The 22,944-nt window shown below is 36.5% G+C and overlaps 1 protein-coding gene across 1 annotated transcript in view; it reads left to right on the top strand.

Moving 5' to 3' along the window:
* The window catches only part of DPYD (dihydropyrimidine dehydrogenase), a 518,537-nt gene that overhangs the window by 126,994 nt on the left and 368,599 nt on the right, over positions 1 to 22,944 (top strand). Inside the window, exons 5-8 of the mRNA XM_015812569.1 lie at positions 623 to 784; positions 11,605 to 11,801; positions 15,760 to 15,841; positions 18,442 to 18,529. Coding sequence (XP_015668055.1) covers positions 623 to 784; positions 11,605 to 11,801; positions 15,760 to 15,841; positions 18,442 to 18,529 — 529 coding nt within the window. The remainder of the gene's footprint in view (positions 1 to 622; positions 785 to 11,604; positions 11,802 to 15,759; positions 15,842 to 18,441; positions 18,530 to 22,944) is intronic.

The raw sequence follows: 22,944 nt of genomic DNA, 5'->3' as shown, positions 1-22,944 counted from the left end.
CAAAACAAAATACAACACTTATTAGATGGTGAGGTGTTTGGTGTGAGGTGAACCAGCATGAAGCTGCCCTTAGTCTCTCCAACCGGTGATCTGACTAAATATTTGGTAATGTACCAACATTATGTGTCTGTTTTATACATTAATAAGTCTGCTTTGCCAAAGATCAGTAGTGAAGCTTACGGATATGTGATCAGTAATAATGAAAGGAAGTATCTGGATAGATCTTTCAGATGAGATTAACATTCTGTATTATCTTGCAATATTTTCTAGCTAATTGATTTAGGATTGTAGGGTTCCATTTTAGATACTTTCACAGATTCAGTATTATTTCTGCATAGAGATAATTTTGCTATGAATAGATGGGGAAGAAGCTTAAAATCTATCTCAGCTAATAAGAAAATTTCAGTCTTTAAAAGATACACATAATTGAGAGTGGATTTAAAATCTGTAAGAATAGGTAATGTGTGACTGGTTTTTGTATGAAATCATATAGTATTTTTGAAATTTTGTATGGCTAACGCAGCACATGTTATACAGATAAAATAATGCAAGCAGCTTGTCTAATATTCAATATTTCCTCTAATATGATATTTCAGTGGGGTTTTTTTCCCTGTTTCTGCAGAATTACTATGGAGCTGCCAAAATGATATTTTCTGACAATCCACTTGGACTATCATGTGGGATGGTGTGTCCAACTTCTGATCTTTGTGTGGGAGGATGCAATTTATATGCCACTGAGGATGGACCAATTAATATTGGTGGACTGCAGCAATTTGCTACAGAAGTAAGTAAATGTACATTTAGATAGTTCTATTTTTCCTTCTTCTCTATGCATGAGATTTTTTCAGTAGTTCTTTTCTTTTGGAACCTAATTAAAGCAGATGTGATAAGATTCCTTTTCTTCATACAGAACACAAAGCAGAGAGTTATTAGCAATTAAGAAATTAGTTTTATGTTCTAAAGTAATCCCTGCACAACATTTATAAAAATATAATTTATTCAGGTTTTCAGCCCCACATATAACTTTCAGGATAGATTTACAAGTATAAAGTTAAATGTATATTGGATCTACACCATGTTAGTTACATTGATTTTTTTTTCATTTTCATCATTATTTCAGTTATTAAACTAAAATTCAGCTACCATAGTCTGTATTCAAAATGTAATAATTCTAATGGAAAATAAGAGGCATTAAAAATGTCTCACCTGTAAGAAAGAAAAGACTCAATAGGATGCTCAGACATTTTTTAAATAAAAAAAAAAAGGCAGGGCGATGCCACTACTTGAAAAATCCAATGTTTTAGTCACCTGGATGTCAGACATGGAATATTCGAAAATGATTTTGAAATATTCTAGCCCTAAGTCATTAACATCTTTGAAGGTAACTGTAAGGACCTGCCCCAGCTAGATCTCTCAGGAAAGCATGACTCTTGACTACCATGTGGTTAATCAAAAGGAATACCCAAGGAATACCAAGACCTCAGAGATGTGTTTAGCAAAAAGGGCTCGGATGAACTCCCCCCCCCCTTAGACTTACTGAGTGTGCTATAGAAATCTCACCGGTGCCAAACTGCCAAAACCAAAGCTGTACTCAATGACACCCAGGGAGCTGGAGGAACTGTGATTGTTCATTGATTAAAAACTAGCCCAAGGCTTCATTCAACCAGCCTGTCTCTGGGTTGCGGCCCCAGTCCTGTCCCGGGAAAAGAAGGACAGATCCCTTTGTCTATGTGTGGACCATAGAGGGCTAAACACAGTCTGTGTAGAGAATGTTTACCCGCTGCCTCTGATGAAAGACATGCTAGTCTACCTGGCCAAAGGCAAAATCTTTACTAAACTGGGAGGTATATTACCGTGTAAAGATCAGAGAGGGGGACGAATGGAAAACTCTGTTCAACTGCCCGCTGGATTGTTTCCAATTCAAGGTGCTACCTTTTGGACAGCAGGGGGTCCTGGCTGTACTCATGCAATTGATTAATGAGGTCCTACATGAGTAATAATTACAATTTTTACATTGGTTTCCAAGAAACAGGTAGCTAGTGCTGATTTAATAATATAATACTGAATATAGTGCTGAAAAGTTTTATACTCAAAACTACAACATTGATCTGAATATGAGAAAATTGGATATTGCTTTATTAGGACTGAATTTGAGCATACCACTCTCATTTGAATAAGGTTGAATTTTGTGAGCTTCAATTTTTTGTTGAAACTTTCTCGCTTTATAAAAGAAGACTTTCATTCAATTACAGACAACATGCTATGATAATGAAATTGGCCTTATTGGTCTTTGTTTAAGTTTTGGTCACTTACAAGTTTATGTTGAGTTTTTTATTATATAGTGTGCTACTCACAAATCCATTACACTATTAATTTTTGGAATAAGCAACTTTTTTTTTCAGGCGCAGAAAGGAATAAACAATAGTAATCAAGTAAATTCAAGGATGAGATCAGCTAAACCAGGGGTCCCCAACCATGGCAACTTTAAGACCTGTGGACTTCATTTCCCAGAATTCCCCAGCTAGTCATACTGGCTGGGGAATTCTGGGAGTTGAAGTCCACAGGTCTTAAAGTTGCCAAGGTTGGGGACCCCTGAGTTAAACAATCTCATATGCCTCTCTGTGCATTTTCTTTTATTCTTTAAACTTCTCACCTTTCTACATTTTATAAGGTTTTCTTCATCAAAACTCATTTTTTGGTCTCCCCCTTCCTCTCAATTCCTTCCTTCCTTCTTCATATAATTGCTTTGCATTCCAATCTCTATTCATTCTTTCTGTATTGCTATACCACCTCCATAAAGGTTTTTCATATTGGTCATGCATTTTTCTATTCAGTATACATTCATTCAATACATATTCATTCTTAACCCTATCTCTTCTTGTTTTATTATTTCCCTGCCCAAGTATCTAATTCTTATTGCATTCAACTTACTTTTATGGAGTCATATCAGCTCTCACTATCATGTAACAAAATAGGCAGAAGCACACTCCTTTGCACAGCTATTTTCACTTATTATGACAAACATTCATTCTTTTCATACTCTATCCAACCCTTTTCTACCATCTTTTTCAGGTTTTATAGTTTTTCAGTTTTTGGATTTTTTAGTAAACATTTTAGAAAGCCACACAAATTCATCTTTATCCTTTATTCTTTTTTTTGCCATGTATTACATTGTCATTCTCTCCATTCTTACTACCAAACATAGCTACTTTGATCTTTGACACATTAATTTTCAGATCTATAGCCCTTACTGCATTATGTAATTACCTGCGAATTATTTGGATTCTCAGCCATTCATATCTGCATACAAAAGTACATGTACATTCATGGCAAAAGCGTTTATTTCAATTTCACTCTGGCATCACCATCATTCCTATAAAAATCTCTAAATACTACTCCCAGCATTATGTTACTTTACTTTGATCTGAAATCTTTTCATCATTTTTATTTTTCATTCCGTGCATCTCCTGGAAGCCCTAGTTTAAACTTCTTCACCCACTTTCAAAACAATTTTTATCTTGTATTTGCAACTTTTAATATTAACTATTTTTTTCACCACAATCTCTCTCTCTCTCTCTCTCTCTCTCTCTCTCTCTCTCTCTCTCTCTCTCTCTCTCTCTCTCTCTCTCTCTGTGTGTGTGTGTGTGTGTGTGTCTCTCTCTCTCTGTCTCTCTCTCTGTCTCTCTCTCTGTCTCTCTCTGTGTGTGTGTGTGTGTGTGTCTGTCTCTCTGTCTCTCTCTCTGTCTCTCTCTGTCTCTCTCTCTCTCTCTCTCTCTCTCTCTCACACACACACACACACACACACACACACAGAGAGAGAGAGAGATATCGCAAGACCCTCCTATCTTTTTATACTTTTGGAATGCTGTATAAATCTCTCTCTTTCCTCAAGGACTGGGATATAGTGAAGTTGGATGACTGTTTTGGTGGCATCAAGGAAGTTTAGTTCTGATGCATGTTTATTTGCTTTTATTTTTATTATGATATTTGGTTTTATATAATTGTTGTGAGTTTAGTTCTAAGATGAACAAGTTCAAGCCTTTAAAATAAATAAATACCTTTTTTGTAGCAATCATACTTTGATATTCATTTATTCTCATCCTTAGCTTCTTTTATTTCATCATTCACCAAGCATCATCTTTCCTACTTCCTTTTGGCATAACTCATCCTCCCCCTTTGACATTCTGTGATATGGTTCTTTTCAGCTTGTTCCAGGCAACTTCCGCATCATATTTCCTTAGGCCTCTTTCCGCTCAATCTGTTGGGAGATTAATCTAAATTCTAATACATTTTATTCCATCTATATTATACTTTCAGTCTCTTTTTTCCCATTTCCTTCCTTTTTGTCCACATTTATTTTTCCAAAATCCACTTTTGCCCACAACTAGAATACCTTATCGGTCTTGTATCCTTCATAATTCTCTCATTCATAATAAACCAAAAATATTCTGTACTCTCTCATCTCATTCCAACCCATTTATTCAAGTCTCCTAGTAGAATACTGTTTTCTGCTAGTTACTCGTAGAATGTTGCACTGATTTTTTCAGAACTCGTATCTGATTCTTTCATTATCACATTTGTGAGAATATAACATCTGGCTGTCCACAGCGTTTATGTTTCTGCTTTTATACGCATCTATAAGTAGATGATACTGTCTAATACCTTATGATGTACGTTTTGGTCCATTCTTTCATAATTAAGCTTTCTCTGCATGCATTCCTCAATTCCATTCCACAGGATCAGAGCATTTTCATTCACACTCATAATGTCCTTCCTCTTACTTAGTTTCACAGATGCACATTTGTTTTTCCACTCTTTAGTTTCATTTTGTAGTTAACGATTTTTACTTTAATGAACCGTGCTGGCACAGTGGTTAGAATGCAGTATTTCAGGCTAATTCTGCTGACTGCCAGTAGTTTGATTCTCACTGGCTCAAGGTTGACTCAGCCTTCCATCCTTACGAGGTTGGTAAAATGAGGACCCAGATTGTTGGGGGCAATAGGCTGACTGTGTAAACCACTTAGAGAGGGCTGTAAAGCACTATGAAGCCGCATATAAGTCTAAGTGCTATTGCTATTTGTATTATTAAAAAACAAACAACAAATAAATAAATATTTATTGGCCGCCCATCTTATCACAGGGCAACTGTGTGTATATTACAATACATTCCATGTCTCAGTTTTTCATATACCACAGCTATTACCAGATAAGCCCATAAATATTGGCCCCTGCTATCCGTCATAGTTTTGGTTAGTCAAGGCTTTCACGTACTGTTTTCATAGTATGATAAAGAAAGTATAGATAAAGTTACCAGCTTAGAAGAGCTTGAGCTACATGCAGAATTCCCTGCAAATTCCCTGAACAGTACTGGTCAGTTTAGTATATATTGGTCAGTATGGTACAAATTCAACAAAAACCTAATTTATCCCCAGTATGTTCGCATTATTCTATGCAAGCTAAGATTACTAATCTAGAGCCTGTCTTGAATGCCGTTATGCTGTTGTCTGCTTCCTGTCAAGTAGGACATACATGCAGTATACTGATACACATTCAGAATGCATATAGCTTGCTGCTTTCATTTTTCATTATGCCAGAACTGACCTTTTCTGCTTTAGGATACGTTGCTCTTTTACTTCTGAATTTGCCAAGCTCCTAGATTCTATCTATTTACTCATACAAAAATCTCTTAGGTGTCTGTGGGAGGGCAAGTGGGGAGGGGAGTTAAGTAGCAAAAGGTGCAGCATGATGCCTTGATGCAATCCTACTCCTTATATACTAACATCTGGGAACAGAAGTACAGAAGGGTGGGATTAGCATTGTGATATTATGACATACATTTCATCCCTTTTCCATTATTGTGGCTAGAGTGCAGGTGCATATGCATATTCCATCATAATGATTCAAATCCCGGAAACAACATAACTCTGCAGTAATTTGATCAGTTGAGAAATTTCCTTAATGAGCCAAAAATAGATTGGATGAGGAAAATGTGCCAGTATTATTTTAAGTAAAGATTGACTGAACTTAGAGCCATCTAGTTTTAATTATGTGGGAGAAGCCCTAGAGATCTAATTCAAATTTTCAGACCAGAAGACTTAATACCCAGGATACTGAAACAGCTGGCAGAAGTGACTTCAGAACTTTTCACTGTACTTCTTGGCTACTTGATTCAAATCCTGGAAACAACATAACTGTGCAGTCATTTGAGAAATTGAGAAATTTCCTAAAAAATAGACTAGATGGGGAGATGTGCCAGTATTACTTTAAGAGTCATGGTGGCACAGTAGTTAGAATGCAGTATTGCAGGCTAACTCTGCCCAAAGCCAGGCATTTCGATCTTGATGAGCTCAAAGTTGACTCAACCTTCCATCCTCCCGAGGTTGGTAAAATGAGGACCCAGATTGTTGGGGGCAATATGATGACTCTGTAAACTGCTCAGAGACTGCTGTAAAACACTGTGGAGTGATAATATAAGTCTAAATGCTATTTCTATTGTTACTTCAACTGCTTTTCATAGGGCTTGGTTTCCTTCCTCTATATCATTTTAATAGGTCTCCTCTAAACAAGCTTCAATTTCTCTTTGTCCCTGTCAGACATAAACAATCAGATCCACAAATGAAGAGTCTTCTTAGACTGATAGTTTGCACCTGGGTAAGATTAGATAAGCTTCAATGGCATTTGAGCGGTGTTAGACCTCACCCTTTTGTGCCCACGTAGGGATTCCAAATTAATTTCCCATTTGATTCTTCCCACTGTCTTGGTCAGTGTCTCCAACAGTTCTCTTTGCTCAAAACTGAATACAATATTCCAATGATCTGGATGCTGCATTTCTGTTAATGCAAGTAATATCTGTTAAGCCTTCATTTGTGTCTCCTTTTAGTCCTAATGTGATTAATAGGAAAAAATTATGCCCTGATGGATTTTCTTAAATATGTACAATTCTTCTTGAAAAATCTTTATAAACCTATTAAAATGCTGTGGTCTGGCACAATGATTGATATTGAAACAGGCATAGGATAAATAGCTCAGAATGATTTTCATCACAGAATTTTAAGTTTATTTAAAATGATCTATTGGTATCAAGGTTCTAATACAATTGAGCAGTGTGGCACTGCTACATAATTTAAAATGTATTGAAATATATATGTGTACTGATAGATATTAGAATGTGTGCACTTTTTATACCTTTTTCGTGTTCATAACTTGTGAAATTTAGATATTTTGGGTTCTTAATGACTATTTTATGTATTATAGAAATTATAGAGGACAATAATCTGTCATATTCAAATCACATTTCTATAATACCCAACAAGCAAAATCTTTCAGAATTAAAATATTGAACTTTTTTTTATCGCTATTACATTTATTGACAGATGTCTGACAGAAGATAGGAATATGGCAAAAGACAAAATACTGATAATACCCCAGGCTAAAATAATGTGGTGAAGTTTCCAAGTTTGAATCCAAAGTATTTTAGAGGCAGTACATTGTTTTTTATTCATGATTATTCATAATTTATTTTGGAAGAGAGTAAAATTGGAGGTCATCTATGTATCATGTTGTACTAATGAACTCCATTGTTAAATTTTATCAGATACAACTCTGTGGAATATAGGTAGGAAAGAAACCTTTCTAAGTAAATAAAAAGGGAGCCATGTGAATATGATTTCCTCTCATTAATCTTGAATCTTTTCCCAGTGAATCTGCCTGATTAGCTGTTCGTGCTTCTAATAATAGGATGGGAGGGAATAAAAACTTTTTAAAATAGATAATCTACCTATTATGAGTTTAGGTCTAATTCCCATTGTATGAATTGTTTCAGTAGTTTGAGAAGATTGGGGCTCCAACAATAGCTTGGAGACTCCATTCCAGGCAACATAAAGGCTTCCTGAAAACTTATCAAGGTTATCATCAGTAATGGTAGATAATTTTCCTTGACTGACAGCTTATTCACTGCTATCAATCTTTTGCTGCTCTATACAGTTGAAAGGAGGAATTCAGGATGGCTTGAACATACAGTACCAAGAGCCTGGCCACATGTTCTATCCTTCAATTTTTTTTAAAAAAAAATGTACAGTGGTTTCTTGGCTCCCATGTTAATGCAAAAGGGATCTGTATAGATTGCTAACCTGTAATGCACATGTCTTGTTCTAGGGTGTGTGTGTGTTTTAGCACTTTCTCTTTCTCCCTGTTAAGGTATAGCTCTTTGCTTCTTAATACACCAACACAAATTGTGGTAGAGAATTCCTCTGTCAGCAATTAGCGGATTTTGTAGTACTCTTGGTAGCTCAAACTAGTCATTGAACTACAGTCTCAAATCTACCTGCAGCCTTTCCTAAGCATTCAGTAGGAAACCTGCCCAAGTACTTAACGGTGTTGTTATAAACCAATTAAGCTGGGTTAATCCCTTTGTCTTCAGTGTGGCAGTTTAAATGGTTTGTGGTCCTTGCTTTTTGTGCATTGTAAGATTTACAGCCCAATTGAAAACATACTGTGCCAGCAGATTAAGTGCATGGGGTGGGAGACTTATTGACTAGCTGTACCAGGAACACAGTACAAAACAAGACATCATGCTGGCATTGCAGGTAGATAAATGCAAATGTTCGGCATCAGGGTGGTGCAGACGTAAATCATTATGGTTGATAAGCATCTTTATTTCTAGCATTTGCTTTTTAATATTTAAATCTGCCCCCTTTTCTTTTTAAAGGCATACAAATAATCCAGTGATTACAACCAACCTTACATTTAGCTTTTGTGGAACTTTGTGGAACACAGTATGTGAGTAGACTTAGGAGTTGTGGAGAAGTTCATTCAAAATTGATGTGACAGGAGATGTTAAAGAATACTGAGGTATTTGCTGTGTTGCATGTGAGATTCTCAAGAAAGAAAGAAAGAAAGAAAGAAAGAAAGAAAGAAAGAAAGAAAGAAAGAAAGAAAGAAAGGGAGAGAGAGAGAGAAAAAAAAAGAGAAAGAGAGACAGGGAGGGAGAGAGAGAGAGAGATCTATACATATGTGGAGAGGAAGCAAGACCTCCATTGGATGAATCCTGGTCATCCAATTCCTCACTTTATATAAAAGAAAACAAGTTAGAGAAACAAAACATGCTGAGCTTTCCATCCCCATTTTTATTTATTTCTTTGTTTCCTACTTTTATTATTTTTACAAATAACTCAAGGTGGGGCATATATCCAACACACCTTCCTTCTCCTAATTTCCCCACAACAACCCTATGAGGCGAATTGGGCTGAGAGAGAGTGGATGGCCCAAGTTTACCCAGCTGGATTTCATGGCTAAGGCGGGACTAGAACTCATGGTCTCCTGTTTTTTTAGCCAGGTGCAAACTAGCTAGAAAGACCAAGTGGCTCTCTTCTCTCATTTCATCTGTGTAAGCAAGTAATGTGTTTGTGTACAATAGGGCCCACTTTTGAAATTGATCTTACTTTTGCTCTACTCCCTGCCCCCATTGCTGGAATAAGGTGAACAGTGGCTTTACTGAAATTTAATTTTACCTCAAGCCAAGTTTTACAGACAGCTTTTTTTTGCTATGTTTTAGTCCCTATGAATCTTCATCTCTGCCAACATTCCTATCAAAAGTTCTTCTCCTCTGTCTCAGGCCTTTGTAAGTTGTTGTTGTTGTTGTTTTTTTATCTAAAACTAAAATGCTGTAGGCTTGTCATGCATGGTATCTTGCTCTGAGCTATTTGTCATTTACTTTTTAGTTTTCTCCAGCTACTGAAGCAGTGGTAGCCATAAGAGTTTCAGAAACTTCCTGTACTGTATATCCTTCAAATCCCTTTACTTCTTTTCTGTACTTAAAAGGGCTCTGGGCTGATCAATTCTTCTCTTTTTGCATATATTTTTCCAGATTCTCTGAAACATAATACTCTTGGTACGGATATAAATGCTTATTTATTGTTGTTTTGTTGTGAGCCGCCTAGGATTATTGTGCATAACATTAGCAGTCAAACATATGTAGGGTTTAGAAATAACAAAGCTACCTATCTCCATATTTTTAATAACAATTTATTTAAACTTCAATTTGCTTTTTTTCCCCTTCACCCAGTATCAGTACTTTGCTGGTAGCAAAGGAAAACCAGTATTAATGCTACTAGATTTCGTCATGGCATTTGATACCCTCAATCTATTAGTTGAGAAACTCACTGAGGGACTTCGGTCCAGTTGCTTTCCCTCAACTCCACTTAATTCACAGGGTTACTGTTAGGGCAGTGGTGGCGAACCTATGGCACGGGTGGGATATAATTAATAAATCAATAAATAATTCAATTATCCAATAGAAGAGAATATCTGTACCTCATCTGGGTTGAACTGCTCCATTCTTGGTGCTCTCTGACCTTGATTGTTTTCTTGCAGATGTTTCATTACCTGGCTAGGTAACATCACGAGTGCAAGGTTTGCTGGCTGTTTACATAGAGATATTTGCCTTGCTATTCTTGTGCGGATTCAATGCTGGATTGGAGAGACATGTAACCCCCCCCCCAAAAAAAAAAATAAGTTCCCCACTATCACTTTTTGATGGCAGTCTTGCAAATGGGAATGCAACCGCCATAGAACAGTACCTCTTATTCCCAAATTACTAATAATTCCAGCAGTTTAACATGATCAGTGGTATCAAATGCTTCTGCATGATTATGCAGATAATCAACATATTGGAAGTACTGCCCAGCAGGCATCTGAGAGGTTTACAGTTCCTTCTTACAGTAAAAAGGCTAAAATACAACAACAATATAATAACGCTGCAACAGTACAGTAACAGTATAATAGCATTAAAACAGTAAATATAATATAAAAATACAAAAGAAGAAACTAAAGGGCAGTGAGAAAAAGCATGCAATCACTGGGTGAAACTGCAAATGGTCTTTTAATATGGGTGCAATTTACTTTCAGGAAAACTTGCTTTAGTTGAAATAACATAGTTGATTCTTTAACTTTTCTCCTCCTGTTTTGCGTCATGTGTTACTTCGTGTCCAGATTACCGGAAGACAAAATCTTCATGATGCTCTTTGACCGAGCACATTAAAAGCAAGCAGCCAAGGGATTTTACATATCCTTCCAGTTGTTTCCATTGTTAGATATCTTATAGCATCTTAGAAGCATAACTGGTCCATTTAAAGCATAACTGGTCCATTCATCTGAGAGTAAATAATAATAATGATGATAATAATGATGATGATGATGATGATAATAATAATAATAATAATAATAATAATAATAATAATAGTTATGTTTTCCATATTGAACTATTTATAAAGTCATAAAAGAATTAAAAAATCCAATAAACTAAAATAAATAGTGAACACTCCTCCACAAGCTTATTCTGAATATCAGAAAGTTATATGAGTAGTGATGAGGATTCAAGTATATCACAGACAATTAACTAATATACTACTAGAGGTTTTCTAAATTAATTGTTATCTTCAATTCATGATAGTGTCTTAATAATAAGTCTATACTGGATGATGAATATACTGGTCCTCTCTTGAGATGTAGTGGCCTACTTGGTGACTTAAATACCATTGTACATATGCCAGAGAGATACAAGTGCTCTTCCCTTTTTGTCAACCATGTAAATATTTCACTTTTCAGATATTCAAAGCAATCAATATTCCTCAAATTCGAAATCCCTCCTTGCCACAATTGCAAGATTTGCCTGAATCCTACCGTACCAAGATTGCTCTTCTTGGAGCAGGACCTGCAAGTATCAGTTGTGCCACATTTTTGGCTCGAATGGGCTATTCAGACATCACCATTTTTGAAAAAGAAAACTATGTTGGTGGTTTAAGGTAAGGTTTCATCATCACCATTTGAAATAAAGCGTTCTGAAAAAAAATCACGTAAATGTTATCGTATGTTCTTGAAAGAACGTTTATTTTTTTGTCTTTTTTAAAATAATAGTTTTTAAAATAATACTGTGACTGATGTTTTCGTTGTGTAAATTTATGCGGTGCTTTATAGTCTCTGAAACAACGAATCACTACGTAAATATTTAGAAAAAGCAGGAATTACTATATTTAACATACATACATCTAAATTTTAAGTGTGGAAATTCTCATTTTTCAGTAGAATAAGCTCATCAAACTTTTATTTATGTGTACTTATCTCTTAATTTTGAAAGTTTTTTTAAAACAAGTATTTATTTACCATCTGAATTATTTTATGTGTAACATGTATATTATAATGATAACCTTTAGCATCAATTGCAGAATGTTCTCCAGTAAAAATTTGTGAATACCAAGTCAGATGGATGAATAGATCTCCAGCCCAACAAAATCTAATGAAGTTAATTCCTAATCTTACTTTTCTCTTTGGGTTGGTTGTGTGAAAGTAAAGTCTCGTTTAACACAGTTGGGAATTGGCACTTGTTACCAATTTTCTGAACTAAAGCTCCTGTGTCTCCTGGTACTATCATGCATTTCAATTTTCAGCCATTAATCCATTATTTTTTTTAGAACCACCTGCCTGCCAGTGAATTCAGGGAGGCAGGAACTCAGTCTCTGAATGGTATCTGACATGATCAGCAATCAATATGGGGAAGGTTTGGTAGATCATCCATGGCAGTTAGAAGACTATAGTTTGAAAAGCACTAAACTGATATGATTTGGTATTCTGGTAAACATAAGCTATCATCAAATCAGATATATATGGAAAATAATACATTTGGTCATTTAAATTTATTATATGTTAGAATTTTGGCTTGCTATTTTTTATATGTTCATATACCTATAGGTTTCAGGATAATTTACAAATCCAAAGCATTAAGTAAAATCTTATTACAGTAAAAAACCTGGAAAATTATTAGGAAGAGAAAGATAAGTCTTCTTAACAAGGTTATTGCAACTTCTATGTTAATCTGCTTAAAGTGGCTTTTTTCAGTGGGCTACAAAATATTTGTTTTTAGAGTAGAAAATTGGATTAGGCAGTTAATAGATATTTGGACAAGAAAAAATACAAAATACTCTCTCAGTCCAGTTTCTGTTATGTAAAGTAGTAGACAATTTTAATAAACTCTAGTTGCTTGTTATTATTCTATGTCATTATTTTGCTTTATACTTGCAACTACATTTACTTACCGTGGAGTCTTTGAACAAGTTATTGAGATTTTGCAGAGAATGGTTTATAGGTTTATAGCAGACATGTCAAACACAAGGACCGGGGGCCGGATGTGGCGCGTGAAGTGGTTTCATGTGGCCCACGAAGCTGTTGTGGCTCCGTCCGGTGGGTCCCTCTCATCAGAGGAGGAAGGCTCTGAACATGAAGGAGAGGAGATGGCTAGACCTCCCTCTCCAGGCCCTTCCCCTCTGGTGCAGCCTTCGGTGCCTTCCGACAGCGAGGAGTTTGGCCAGGAGCCCGGTGTTTCTGGGATTGGCCAGGAGCCCATTGTTTCTGGGATTGGCCAGGAGCCCGGTGCTTCTGGGATCAGCCAGGAGCCAGGTGCTTCTGGGATCAGCCAGGAGCCAGGTGTATCGGACTCCGACGAGGATACGTCTTGGCTGGATCCACGCCAGCGTCGAAGGATAAGCGTGCGCAGCAGCGGACATGTCGTGCCAGATAGTTCAGCTGAGTCACTGGGCCACACCCCACTGGCTATATAAGCAAGGGGTGTGGCATGTGAAGTTTCGTGACGGACAATTTTTGATGGATATTCGTTTGCAAGCTCTCTGGCAAGTTATTGTGGAGTTATCTTTGTTTGCTGTGTCTTATCAGTAAAGGCTTGGCATGCAGCTACGCAGTTGCTGCCAAGGAATTCATTTGCCTTTGTGCCGAGCAGTTTTTCAGGCCTCGGCTGCCTGGTAGGGGGGTGTGGGTCGGATGGGGGACAGAACAGAAGCCATCCTGAAAACAGTGAGGGAACGGCCCCCGCTGCCTTTGGCCCTGGCCCAGGCCGGCCGGGAGCCAATGTACAATTTTGTGGTGGCCATCTATGCTGAAACGCATTCAGTCTTAGCTCCACAAGGCCGTCTGGAAACAGTGAGAAACCAGCCTCGGACCCACCCCCTGGGTGCATGCTGGGGAGGTGTCACCCTTTGTAAGGAATGAAGAAATGCATCATCACCTGGAAGTGGTCCTGGTTCCACCCCTTTCTGCCAGAGACCCTCAGATCTGTCCCACTCCTGCCCAGGCCCCCACAGGCACCCTTGACGTGAACGATGTAGAGCTGGCCACGCCCACCCAGTAGGCCACACCCACCTGGCCCTCTGAGGGCAACCGTAATGCTGATGTGGCCCTCAATGAAATTGAGTTTGACATCCCTGGTTTATAGCAACCCTCTGTAAGTTCCAAAAAAGTCCAACCCAGTTTTTTAACTAATGTTTTCTTCTGTCGGCTTGTTCCCCAGTCAGCAATTTGGGCCCTATTTTGTCCAGCTTTTGGAGATTTATCTTGCTGATGGACAGACAGCAATCCTTTTCATGCCACTCGGTAGACAAGATTAAAAGGGATTTTGGTCTTCTTGTACTCTTAAATATAAACTTATATATGCCATTCTTTGATTCTTTTATTCCATTTTAACCATTTTAAAAAGCTTTCAACATGTTTGTCTCCCATTCACAACATTAGTCAGAGGCAGACAATATAATGCTAGATACCTTTGTTGCCCATCTACCATCCTGTTTCATTTGAATCTTATTTTGTTTCAAATACGCCTTTGACTAAAAAGAGTTAAATGGAAATTGACATGCTGGGGGGAAAAAAACCCAGCGTCTAGCATATGTTTTATTTCCTAAAGCTTACACAGCGTACATCAGAATTTTTTGGAAATGTATCTCACACCAGAAAAGTCAATTTGGTCTAGTGGTTAAGGCACCAGGTTAGAAACCAGGAGATAGTGAGTTCTAGTCCCGCCTTTGGCATGTAAGAGGGCTGGGTTACTTTGGGCCAATCATTCTCTCCCAGCCCAACCCACAACACAGAGTTGTTGTGGGGAAAGTAGGAGGAGGAAGCAGCACTAGATATGTTCACTACCTTGAATTATTTATAAAAATAATAAAGGCGGGAAAATTTGTTTATTTATTATTAAATTTATATGCCGCCCATTTCATGGTTCAATAAATCAATGGGTATTTATTGAAGGGCCACAGATATAATGCAGCCATTTTGTGATATGCTTTCCATATTTCAGATAGACTTCCTTGTCCCAAATATTCCCAACTTGCCATAAGACTTAATGTGGTTATCTCTTGTGGAGAGCATTAAGTTGCCTTCAATGCAGCTGAATGCAACTCTATTCCATTCTTTATCTTAATTAATTTAATTTAATTCCATTCCTTATCTTAATTAATTAAACACATTTGTTTTATCCAAAATTAAATAAATAATTTGGCATTTATTGTTTACTTAAATATATATTTAATTTACACAATACATTTTGAACATATTTATCCCTGAAATCTGTATTTTCAGCAGCAGTCATGACACATTTTGGGGTCAAGAATGCTGTGATAGAATTTATCCATCTGTGAAAGTCGATAGGATAATCTATAGTTTAGTTTAGGTATCAAATTGACTTGCTTAACCATTCTGACCAAGAAAAAGGCCTACTTGCATAGATATTTTCTCAGCAAGAAGCTCCATAATTTAGAAGCGTGCTTGGTCACATTTGTGTGTTTGTGACTTTAACTTAAGTTTCTTCTTGGTTTTTTTTAATTTGTTTTTAGCATGTATTATTTCCAAGAAGCTCTCTCTCTCTTTTGAGAAAATGGCTGAGAAGTGTTTCACTGGTTTTGTTTTATTTGTTCTCTCCAGCACATCTGAAATTCCCCAGTTCCGGCTACCATATGATGTAGTACATTTTGAAACTAGGCTTATGAAGGACCTCGGCGTGAAGGTAATGAAAAATATAAACTGCCTTCGTATAGCTCACAGAAAAAGGAGCCAGAGCACTGTTAAAGATTAACAGCAAAATGTCATGGACCTTAGTAAAGAACAATTAAAAGCTACACTAGGCTGAGGAAGGAAGATGCTTTCCTTTGCTTGCGGCATTTGTCTGTCTGCTGTCTGAATGCCACTAGTTGGGAAAAGGGCAATCAATAGCTCATCTGGCTTGCCTGCATGTGATTAATTGTCTGTAAGAAACAAATACCTAAATTGCTTTAGGGGTTCAGTGTAGCTATTGCAAGGATTTTATTTCTTTAATCATGGGTGGCTGTTGCTGCTTTTTTTCCCCACTTGTCTTTTCCTTTCACAGATTAAATTTTAGGTAAAAAATTAATCCAGTATATTTTTTGTCCATGTTTGTGTGTGTGTGTGTGTGTGTATTTTATAAACACGCAGTTCATACAGTTCTTTTGCACATGTTAACAAAAAGAATTAAAATAGGAATTAATATTAGTTATAGTTAAACTTCCCTAAAAAGAAGTAATGTGGTATGTCTTGTGATGAAAGTTTTTAAACTTTAGATTTTAGACGGCTTTTGACTGTAACAGTCTGCCCTGAAATGACAGTACAAACTGGGTGATAAAATTATTAAAAGCAACCCGTATGTTGATACTTACAATCTTACACGTATGTTTTACTTACAATCATTTTGGCCCTTAGGCTTCAAATTATGTGCATGCAGGTGAAGAATATTATACTGTCTTGCACACAGGGTGCTGTTATTTTTGTCTATAATTCTTTTCTGGAAATAATTTGAGAATTTAAAATTTACAAGATAGCCTTGTTTTTCCATTGCATATAAATATAACTCACAGCACTGTATAAGAAAAAGTATAATGTGCTCTGTTCAAAATAGCCTGCACTGGTTGGCATTTGCTTATGAGGCAACAATTTAAAGTCTTGGCCTTAATCTTTAAATATTAGGGTTTGATTATCCAGTGTACTTCATCTCCTGTTGCAAACCTCTCTGGCAGATGAAGGAGAGACCTTTTTGAAGAAACTCCCACTGTCTTCTACTGCAATGGTTCTTGACATATGGTCCGAGGACCCCTGGGGGGGGTCTGCGAAGGCTTGAAGAAATGTTATGATTTAAATTTTGAGTTAAGTCTTGGGGGGCCATGGCCAACGTCCATGGCCACAAAAGGTATTTAAGGAAGGGATGTCTGTTGTGAAGAAAAGGTTGAGAACTGCTGTTCTACTGCATTATGCCCAAGAGATAAAATGTATTTTCTTGGGAATTGCATGAGTTCCTCCCCCTCCCCACAATACTTAGAAATTCTGTAAAGAAGGATCTCCTTTGCCAGGGTGTTAATTGATTATAATATTATAACACTATTTTAGTGTTAATTTTAATGTGTATTTTTTTAAATAAGTTATGTACTGCGTTTTATTCTTTAGGTTTTATGCTCTCCCTTAAATACTTGTCACAGTAGTAAAGTGTGACCTAAATCAAATATTTATCTATTTATAAATAAATAGTAACTACTTATAATTTAAGTATTTTTCTCAAAAAAAATTACAAAAAAATAAACACATTGAGATTATTACAATTAGAACATCCTTTAAAAAAAAGGTTTGGAGAAGAAATTTATATTCCAGATTCTGAAAAAAAAAAGTATTTCTGTGAAAAGAATTCATGAAGTGAACATCATCTCTCTGATAGCCTATCTGAGATTGCGGAGGTACCTGGAAGACCGCTTTTGAATATGACTTCAATATATGATCGGGCATGGGTGTCAAAGTCGCCATGTCACGTGACGTGTTATGACGTATCGCGACTCTTTTTGCATTGCTGGCATTGGGGTAGGCGTGGCTTCAGTATGATGAAACTGGCCTGCGGGCCAGCAGTTTGACACCCCTGTGATAGGGTGACACAGGAACAAGCCTTCCTTCATGTCCGTGAAACTCAAGTCACACTGATTTTGCTGTTAAGTACAAAACTTCAGTTGCATTCAGAAATAGCTGATACTGAAACCCTTTAAGGAATTTTCGCAATATGTTTTCTGAACACTCTGGCACAGATCCAGGTCTATGATCATCTTTTAAAGGTTATGTTGACTTTAAGTGGACCATTATGTCCTTGAATAATCAACTGAATGACCAAAACAAAGCTTCTTAATTTGATCTTGTATGTATGTGTGATGGGAAGCTATAAAAATCAGATAAATAAATAGTGTTTTAGCTGTTTTTATAGTTTTTTTAACTCTTAAATACTTGTTAACGATTTGAGATATTTATTATTTTTATCTTATTGTACGCCACCCAAAGTCACTTACTTGTGAGGAAAGTGGCTACATAAATCAGTAAATAAATTTATCTAGATCAGGCATGTCAAACGTGTGACGTCATGTGACATCGCGTGACGTATCGGAGCTTTTTCTCCATTGCCGGCAATGGGGTGGGCGTGGTTTTGGGATGATGCGTTTGGCCCATGGGCCGGCAGTTTGACACCCCTAATCTAGATTAATTTCTTTATTTAAATTAGAAAAATAAATAAATTTTAAAAGTGACTGGTAAACTTACGAAGACCTTCCCAATATTATCTTTCAGATCATCTGTGGAACAAGCCTTTCAGTGGAAGGACTGACACTCAGTGCTTTAAAGGATGATGGTTTTAAAGCAATTTTTATTGGAATTGGTAGGAATTCCTTTTTCTTTTTATACTTGCTTTTGGAGGAACTATTGTATCATGAATTCTATCTTAGCAAGTGATATACAGTACTTGGTATTTATTCATTGCCTATCTACTTTTAATCAGACTTAATTTGAAAATGACCAGTTTTCCTACATGAAATGTTTATTTATTTGTTAAATTGTGATTATGCCAGTGTTACTGCAGGAGTTTAAGGTGGACTTAGAGAGAGTGATTGGCTGAAAGTCACTAAATGAATTTCCATAGCTAAAGATTAAGTTGAAGCTGAGTCTCCCCAAAGCTAATCCAACTTCTTAACCACTAAAACCAACTGATTCTCAGTGTGTGTTTCGTTGGAATGATGAAATTATGAAATAACATTAACAGATGCTATGTTGCATTAGGAACAGAGTTAATAAAACCTGAATCAATATGTTCCAGTACAATTATCACATTCCTAAGGAGTGCTTTATTTAATAGATGTCACTAATTTGAGTCAAAATCTCAATATAATCATTAAGTAACAGAATTCCTTAGGGCACTTATTTATGCTAAATTAATGTCATCAGATTGCAGAATCAACATTGTCTCAACAACCTCTGCCTCTGTTTATTTGTTTGTCTATGTATTCTTTAGCCGTTAACCAAATAGTATGGTCAAATGGATTTTTTTAGTATATACAGAATTAACTGTAACTCCAGGAGATAATTATTTATGTTTACTTTGCAGTTCACTAGTTTATTTTAGAAGCATATGTACAAAACTGCTTTTCAAGCATTCAATTTAAGAGGGTTTTTTTGGAAGAAAAGAAATAATGAAAAATTGGTGTTAAATATTTGATATGTTAAATCCATAAACTTGTTTGATTTTTAAAAAAATATTATTTTAATGCGTGCGGTTTAGAAAAACAGATGAGTAGCATTATCTTGAAGTAATATCCTTCATATAGATGGAATAACTCTCCTAATGTAATGCTTGATATGGTGTGATCTAAACCTGGTGCACACTTTTTGCTCAAGAAATATTATTTCACTGAGATTTTTTTCAATTCTTTAGCCTAGTTATTAATTCATTACTTGGATTTATCCCATATGGCAGGGGTGTCAAATTGACGGCCCGTGGGCCGGTTTCATCATACCGGAGCTGCGCCCACCCCATTGCCAGCAACGGCGAAAAAGCTCCGATACGTTGCGCGACGTCACGTGATGTCGCGAGTTTGACATGTCTGCCATACGGAGATAGTCTTAGTAGGAGAAAGCTCCTTCTCTAAAAAGTGTTTAATCTCTTGATGGCTAATGTTTATCCTGTGTGTGTGTGTGTGTGTGTGTGTGTGTGTGTGTGTGTGTGTGTGTGTGTGTGATGGCTGATTTCCCTGATTAACAAGGATAACTTCCAATCTACCTGGAAAATAGAAAAATATGGCCAATATACAACTTCTCTAGTGAGGCAGTACAGAAAATGGGATAGTCAAACCAAATGAACATTGAAGAAGAAGGAAAATCTTGATATAGGGTTGTATGAAGATATTAACATGAGGCAACTTAAGGCAACTGAAATCTTGAAGCCTTACCTTTGTTACTAATCCATCTGATTCCTGCCAGTCCTTAACAAATTATACACATTGTAGAGCATTTGTCTCAGCTAGGTTTGGTGCATTGCCTTCAGCAATTATTGATGGTAAATACTGAAAAATTCCTTTCTCTGTATCCCTTTGCCCATTTGACTCCCTTACTACAGAGGACAACACATCCTATTAGACTGCAATTTCTACAGAAACGTACTTGATAAGTTCACTAGGTTTCTCATAAAAGAATATCCAGGCAGAGATGATGTTCAGTATGCCTACTTTCTTCTGATAGGCTGTAAGAGCACTGTTGCTTACAGGTAGCCAAATTCTGTCTGGCTGCTGTGAGAATGAGGCAACAGATTCTACTAAACGAATTGAATTCTTGTCACCTGGAAAGTTAACTTTGTCCCGTCTAAGACAGTAATAAATCTAATGCTATGTTATGCTGTTGCAAGGCTCATAATATATGTTAGTTTTGTGGAACATTGTCACTGCTTGCCTTTCACAGAAGCAAGTCTGAATATATGAGCTTAATAAAAGAGTTAAGATCTCTTTGGATCTCAACTTTTTTTAAAAGTTCACATTTTTGTTCAGGTGATGTTAGACAATAGCTTTCAGTTCACACAGTACCTATCTCCAAAGTGTATAGGAAAGATCTTAACTTAAGATATTGCATACTTATATTTTACAAGCAAATTTCATTAAGATACCATTGGTAACTATTTGACATCCAGATAGTTCTCAACTTACAACCACTCATTTAGTGGCCATTCAAAGTTATAATGGCACTGAGAAAAGTATCTTATGACTGTTTTTCACACTTAGGACCTTTGCAGCATTCCCCTGTGATCAAAATTCGGGTGCTTGGCAACTGGCATGCATTTATGGCAGTTGCATGTCATTGCATTTTGTGACCTTCTGACAAATAAAGTCAAGGGGAATCCAGATTCACTTAACCATGTTACTAACTTAGCAACTGCAGGATTTACTTAACAACTGTGGCAAGGAAGGTCGTGAAATGGGGCAAAACTCACTTTACAACTGTCTTGAAACAGAAATTTTGGGCTCAATTCTGGTCGTAAGTCGAGGACTACCTATATAGTTGATCTGTTTTGGTTGTTATTTTCATCTCAGTCAAGTGATTGATCAGATTTTCAGCAGGAAGGTAGCTTTCCAGTCTTAAAATGCCTTTGATTTGACAAGTGGAAGAGAAATAACGTTTTTCACTCCAAAACTACCTTTGGTTTAAATCTTAGTGGACATACAGTATTCATGCATAATAGCCCTATATCACTCTGGTTATATTGTCTCCTTTCTTGAAGATAAAATTTAACCATCTATACAACAATCTGCAGCAAATAATAATGCTACTTTAGTGGAACGTTTTCTTCCCATTTTTGCAAGATTGTAGAGATTTGTTTGGCATTTAAACGATGACTCTGCAAATGATATGCATATTTATCTGCTAAGGAATGTGAATGTACCACCGAATCCGTCCTCAGCATACACTGGGCAAATTGAGTATGCACAGCCAAGAGAGGTATGAGGCTTAATGCTCTTTATTGATCTAGACGTTGCCTAAGTGAACATAATAAGAAACAAGTTGCCCAACTGTTCTTTTTTTCTTGTTATTGATTACAAGAGTGGTAATTCTGAGTACAGCAACAACTGTTGTTCTCCATCTGGGTATTCAGTATAATAAGCTTTGCAGGTTTGTTCTCTCATGTGATTATACTACAGACTATTGTGATTTATATAATCCTAAATCCGTTCATTGTTTGAGGCCTTCCATGCGTACAAATTTCCATGGGGTCATATTTCTTGATAATTGTACATGAGGCAATGTGCCAGGTTACCATCCCTCTTGATTTAATCCATTTGACAAGCCATGTACCTTTCATTCTTCTTTATACCCTTTGCTTGGGGAAGAAATTAGATAGGAATACTTAAAGAGCTTGATTCTATCTATAACCAAGAGCTAAGCTAAACTGCGCACCATGTTTTTTTATGTATTGAGATTATTCAGATAAATAACACTTGGAAATGTGTTAGGAGTTGCATCGCAAGGGAAAAAATATTGTCAAGGAAACGCAGAAATCAAAAGCTCAATTTCTTTTCATTATTTTGTCCTAAACCTGACCTAGTTATAATAAACTACACTTATGAAGTTGCCTTATACTGAGTCAAAATTTGGTCTTCTGAGCTTTGGGTTGACAGCAACTTTTCAAGAATTTGTTTGAGAATCCATTTCAATATTCAATACTACCACTCCACCTTGACAGGCCAAGGAATAAAATTGCATGTAAATTATGGGATTTTGTGCGTATGAATATTGGTCCTACTTTTGAGCTGAAGCATTTTTATATTTAGCACTTATACTGCAGCAAGGAAATCAGACAGTTTGATTTTATCTACAGTATAAGTTAATATTTTTGTAGGCCACCCAGAGTCCCCCTGAGGGAGATTTTAAAAAGTGGTTAATTAATTAATCAATTCTAGTTAACTTTTATTATATAAGGAACAGCTTTCCCCATTTTGAATTTTCTCAACCATATTACAGGTTTTCTAGAAAATATCATGACTGATGTTTTTTTTTTTTTTGCCTGACTTTTGGGTTTCACTTTGCGTGTATTGGTGAGAAAGTTCCAGAGTCCTTAGCAGCAAAATCCCTATCTGTGACATGACAGTAGCAGTTAAAAACCCCTACTCTGACATAACAAAATAGAAATGCCATAATGAAAAGCACGATGTCTCTGAATATCTAGAAAAAGGAATGGTGTCAAACATTCCATACTGGGAATCTGCAGTAAATCTCATTGTCCAGAACTTATGTGACTTAATTTGCTGCTAGGAT

This window comes from Protobothrops mucrosquamatus, unplaced genomic scaffold (assembly GCF_001527695.2).
Source record: "Protobothrops mucrosquamatus isolate PMUCROS unplaced genomic scaffold, P.Mucros_1.0 scaffold96, whole genome shotgun sequence".
NCBI classification, from domain to species: Eukaryota; Metazoa; Chordata; class Lepidosauria; order Squamata; family Viperidae; genus Protobothrops; species Protobothrops mucrosquamatus.
This window is presented reverse-complemented; position numbering and strand designations above follow the sequence as displayed.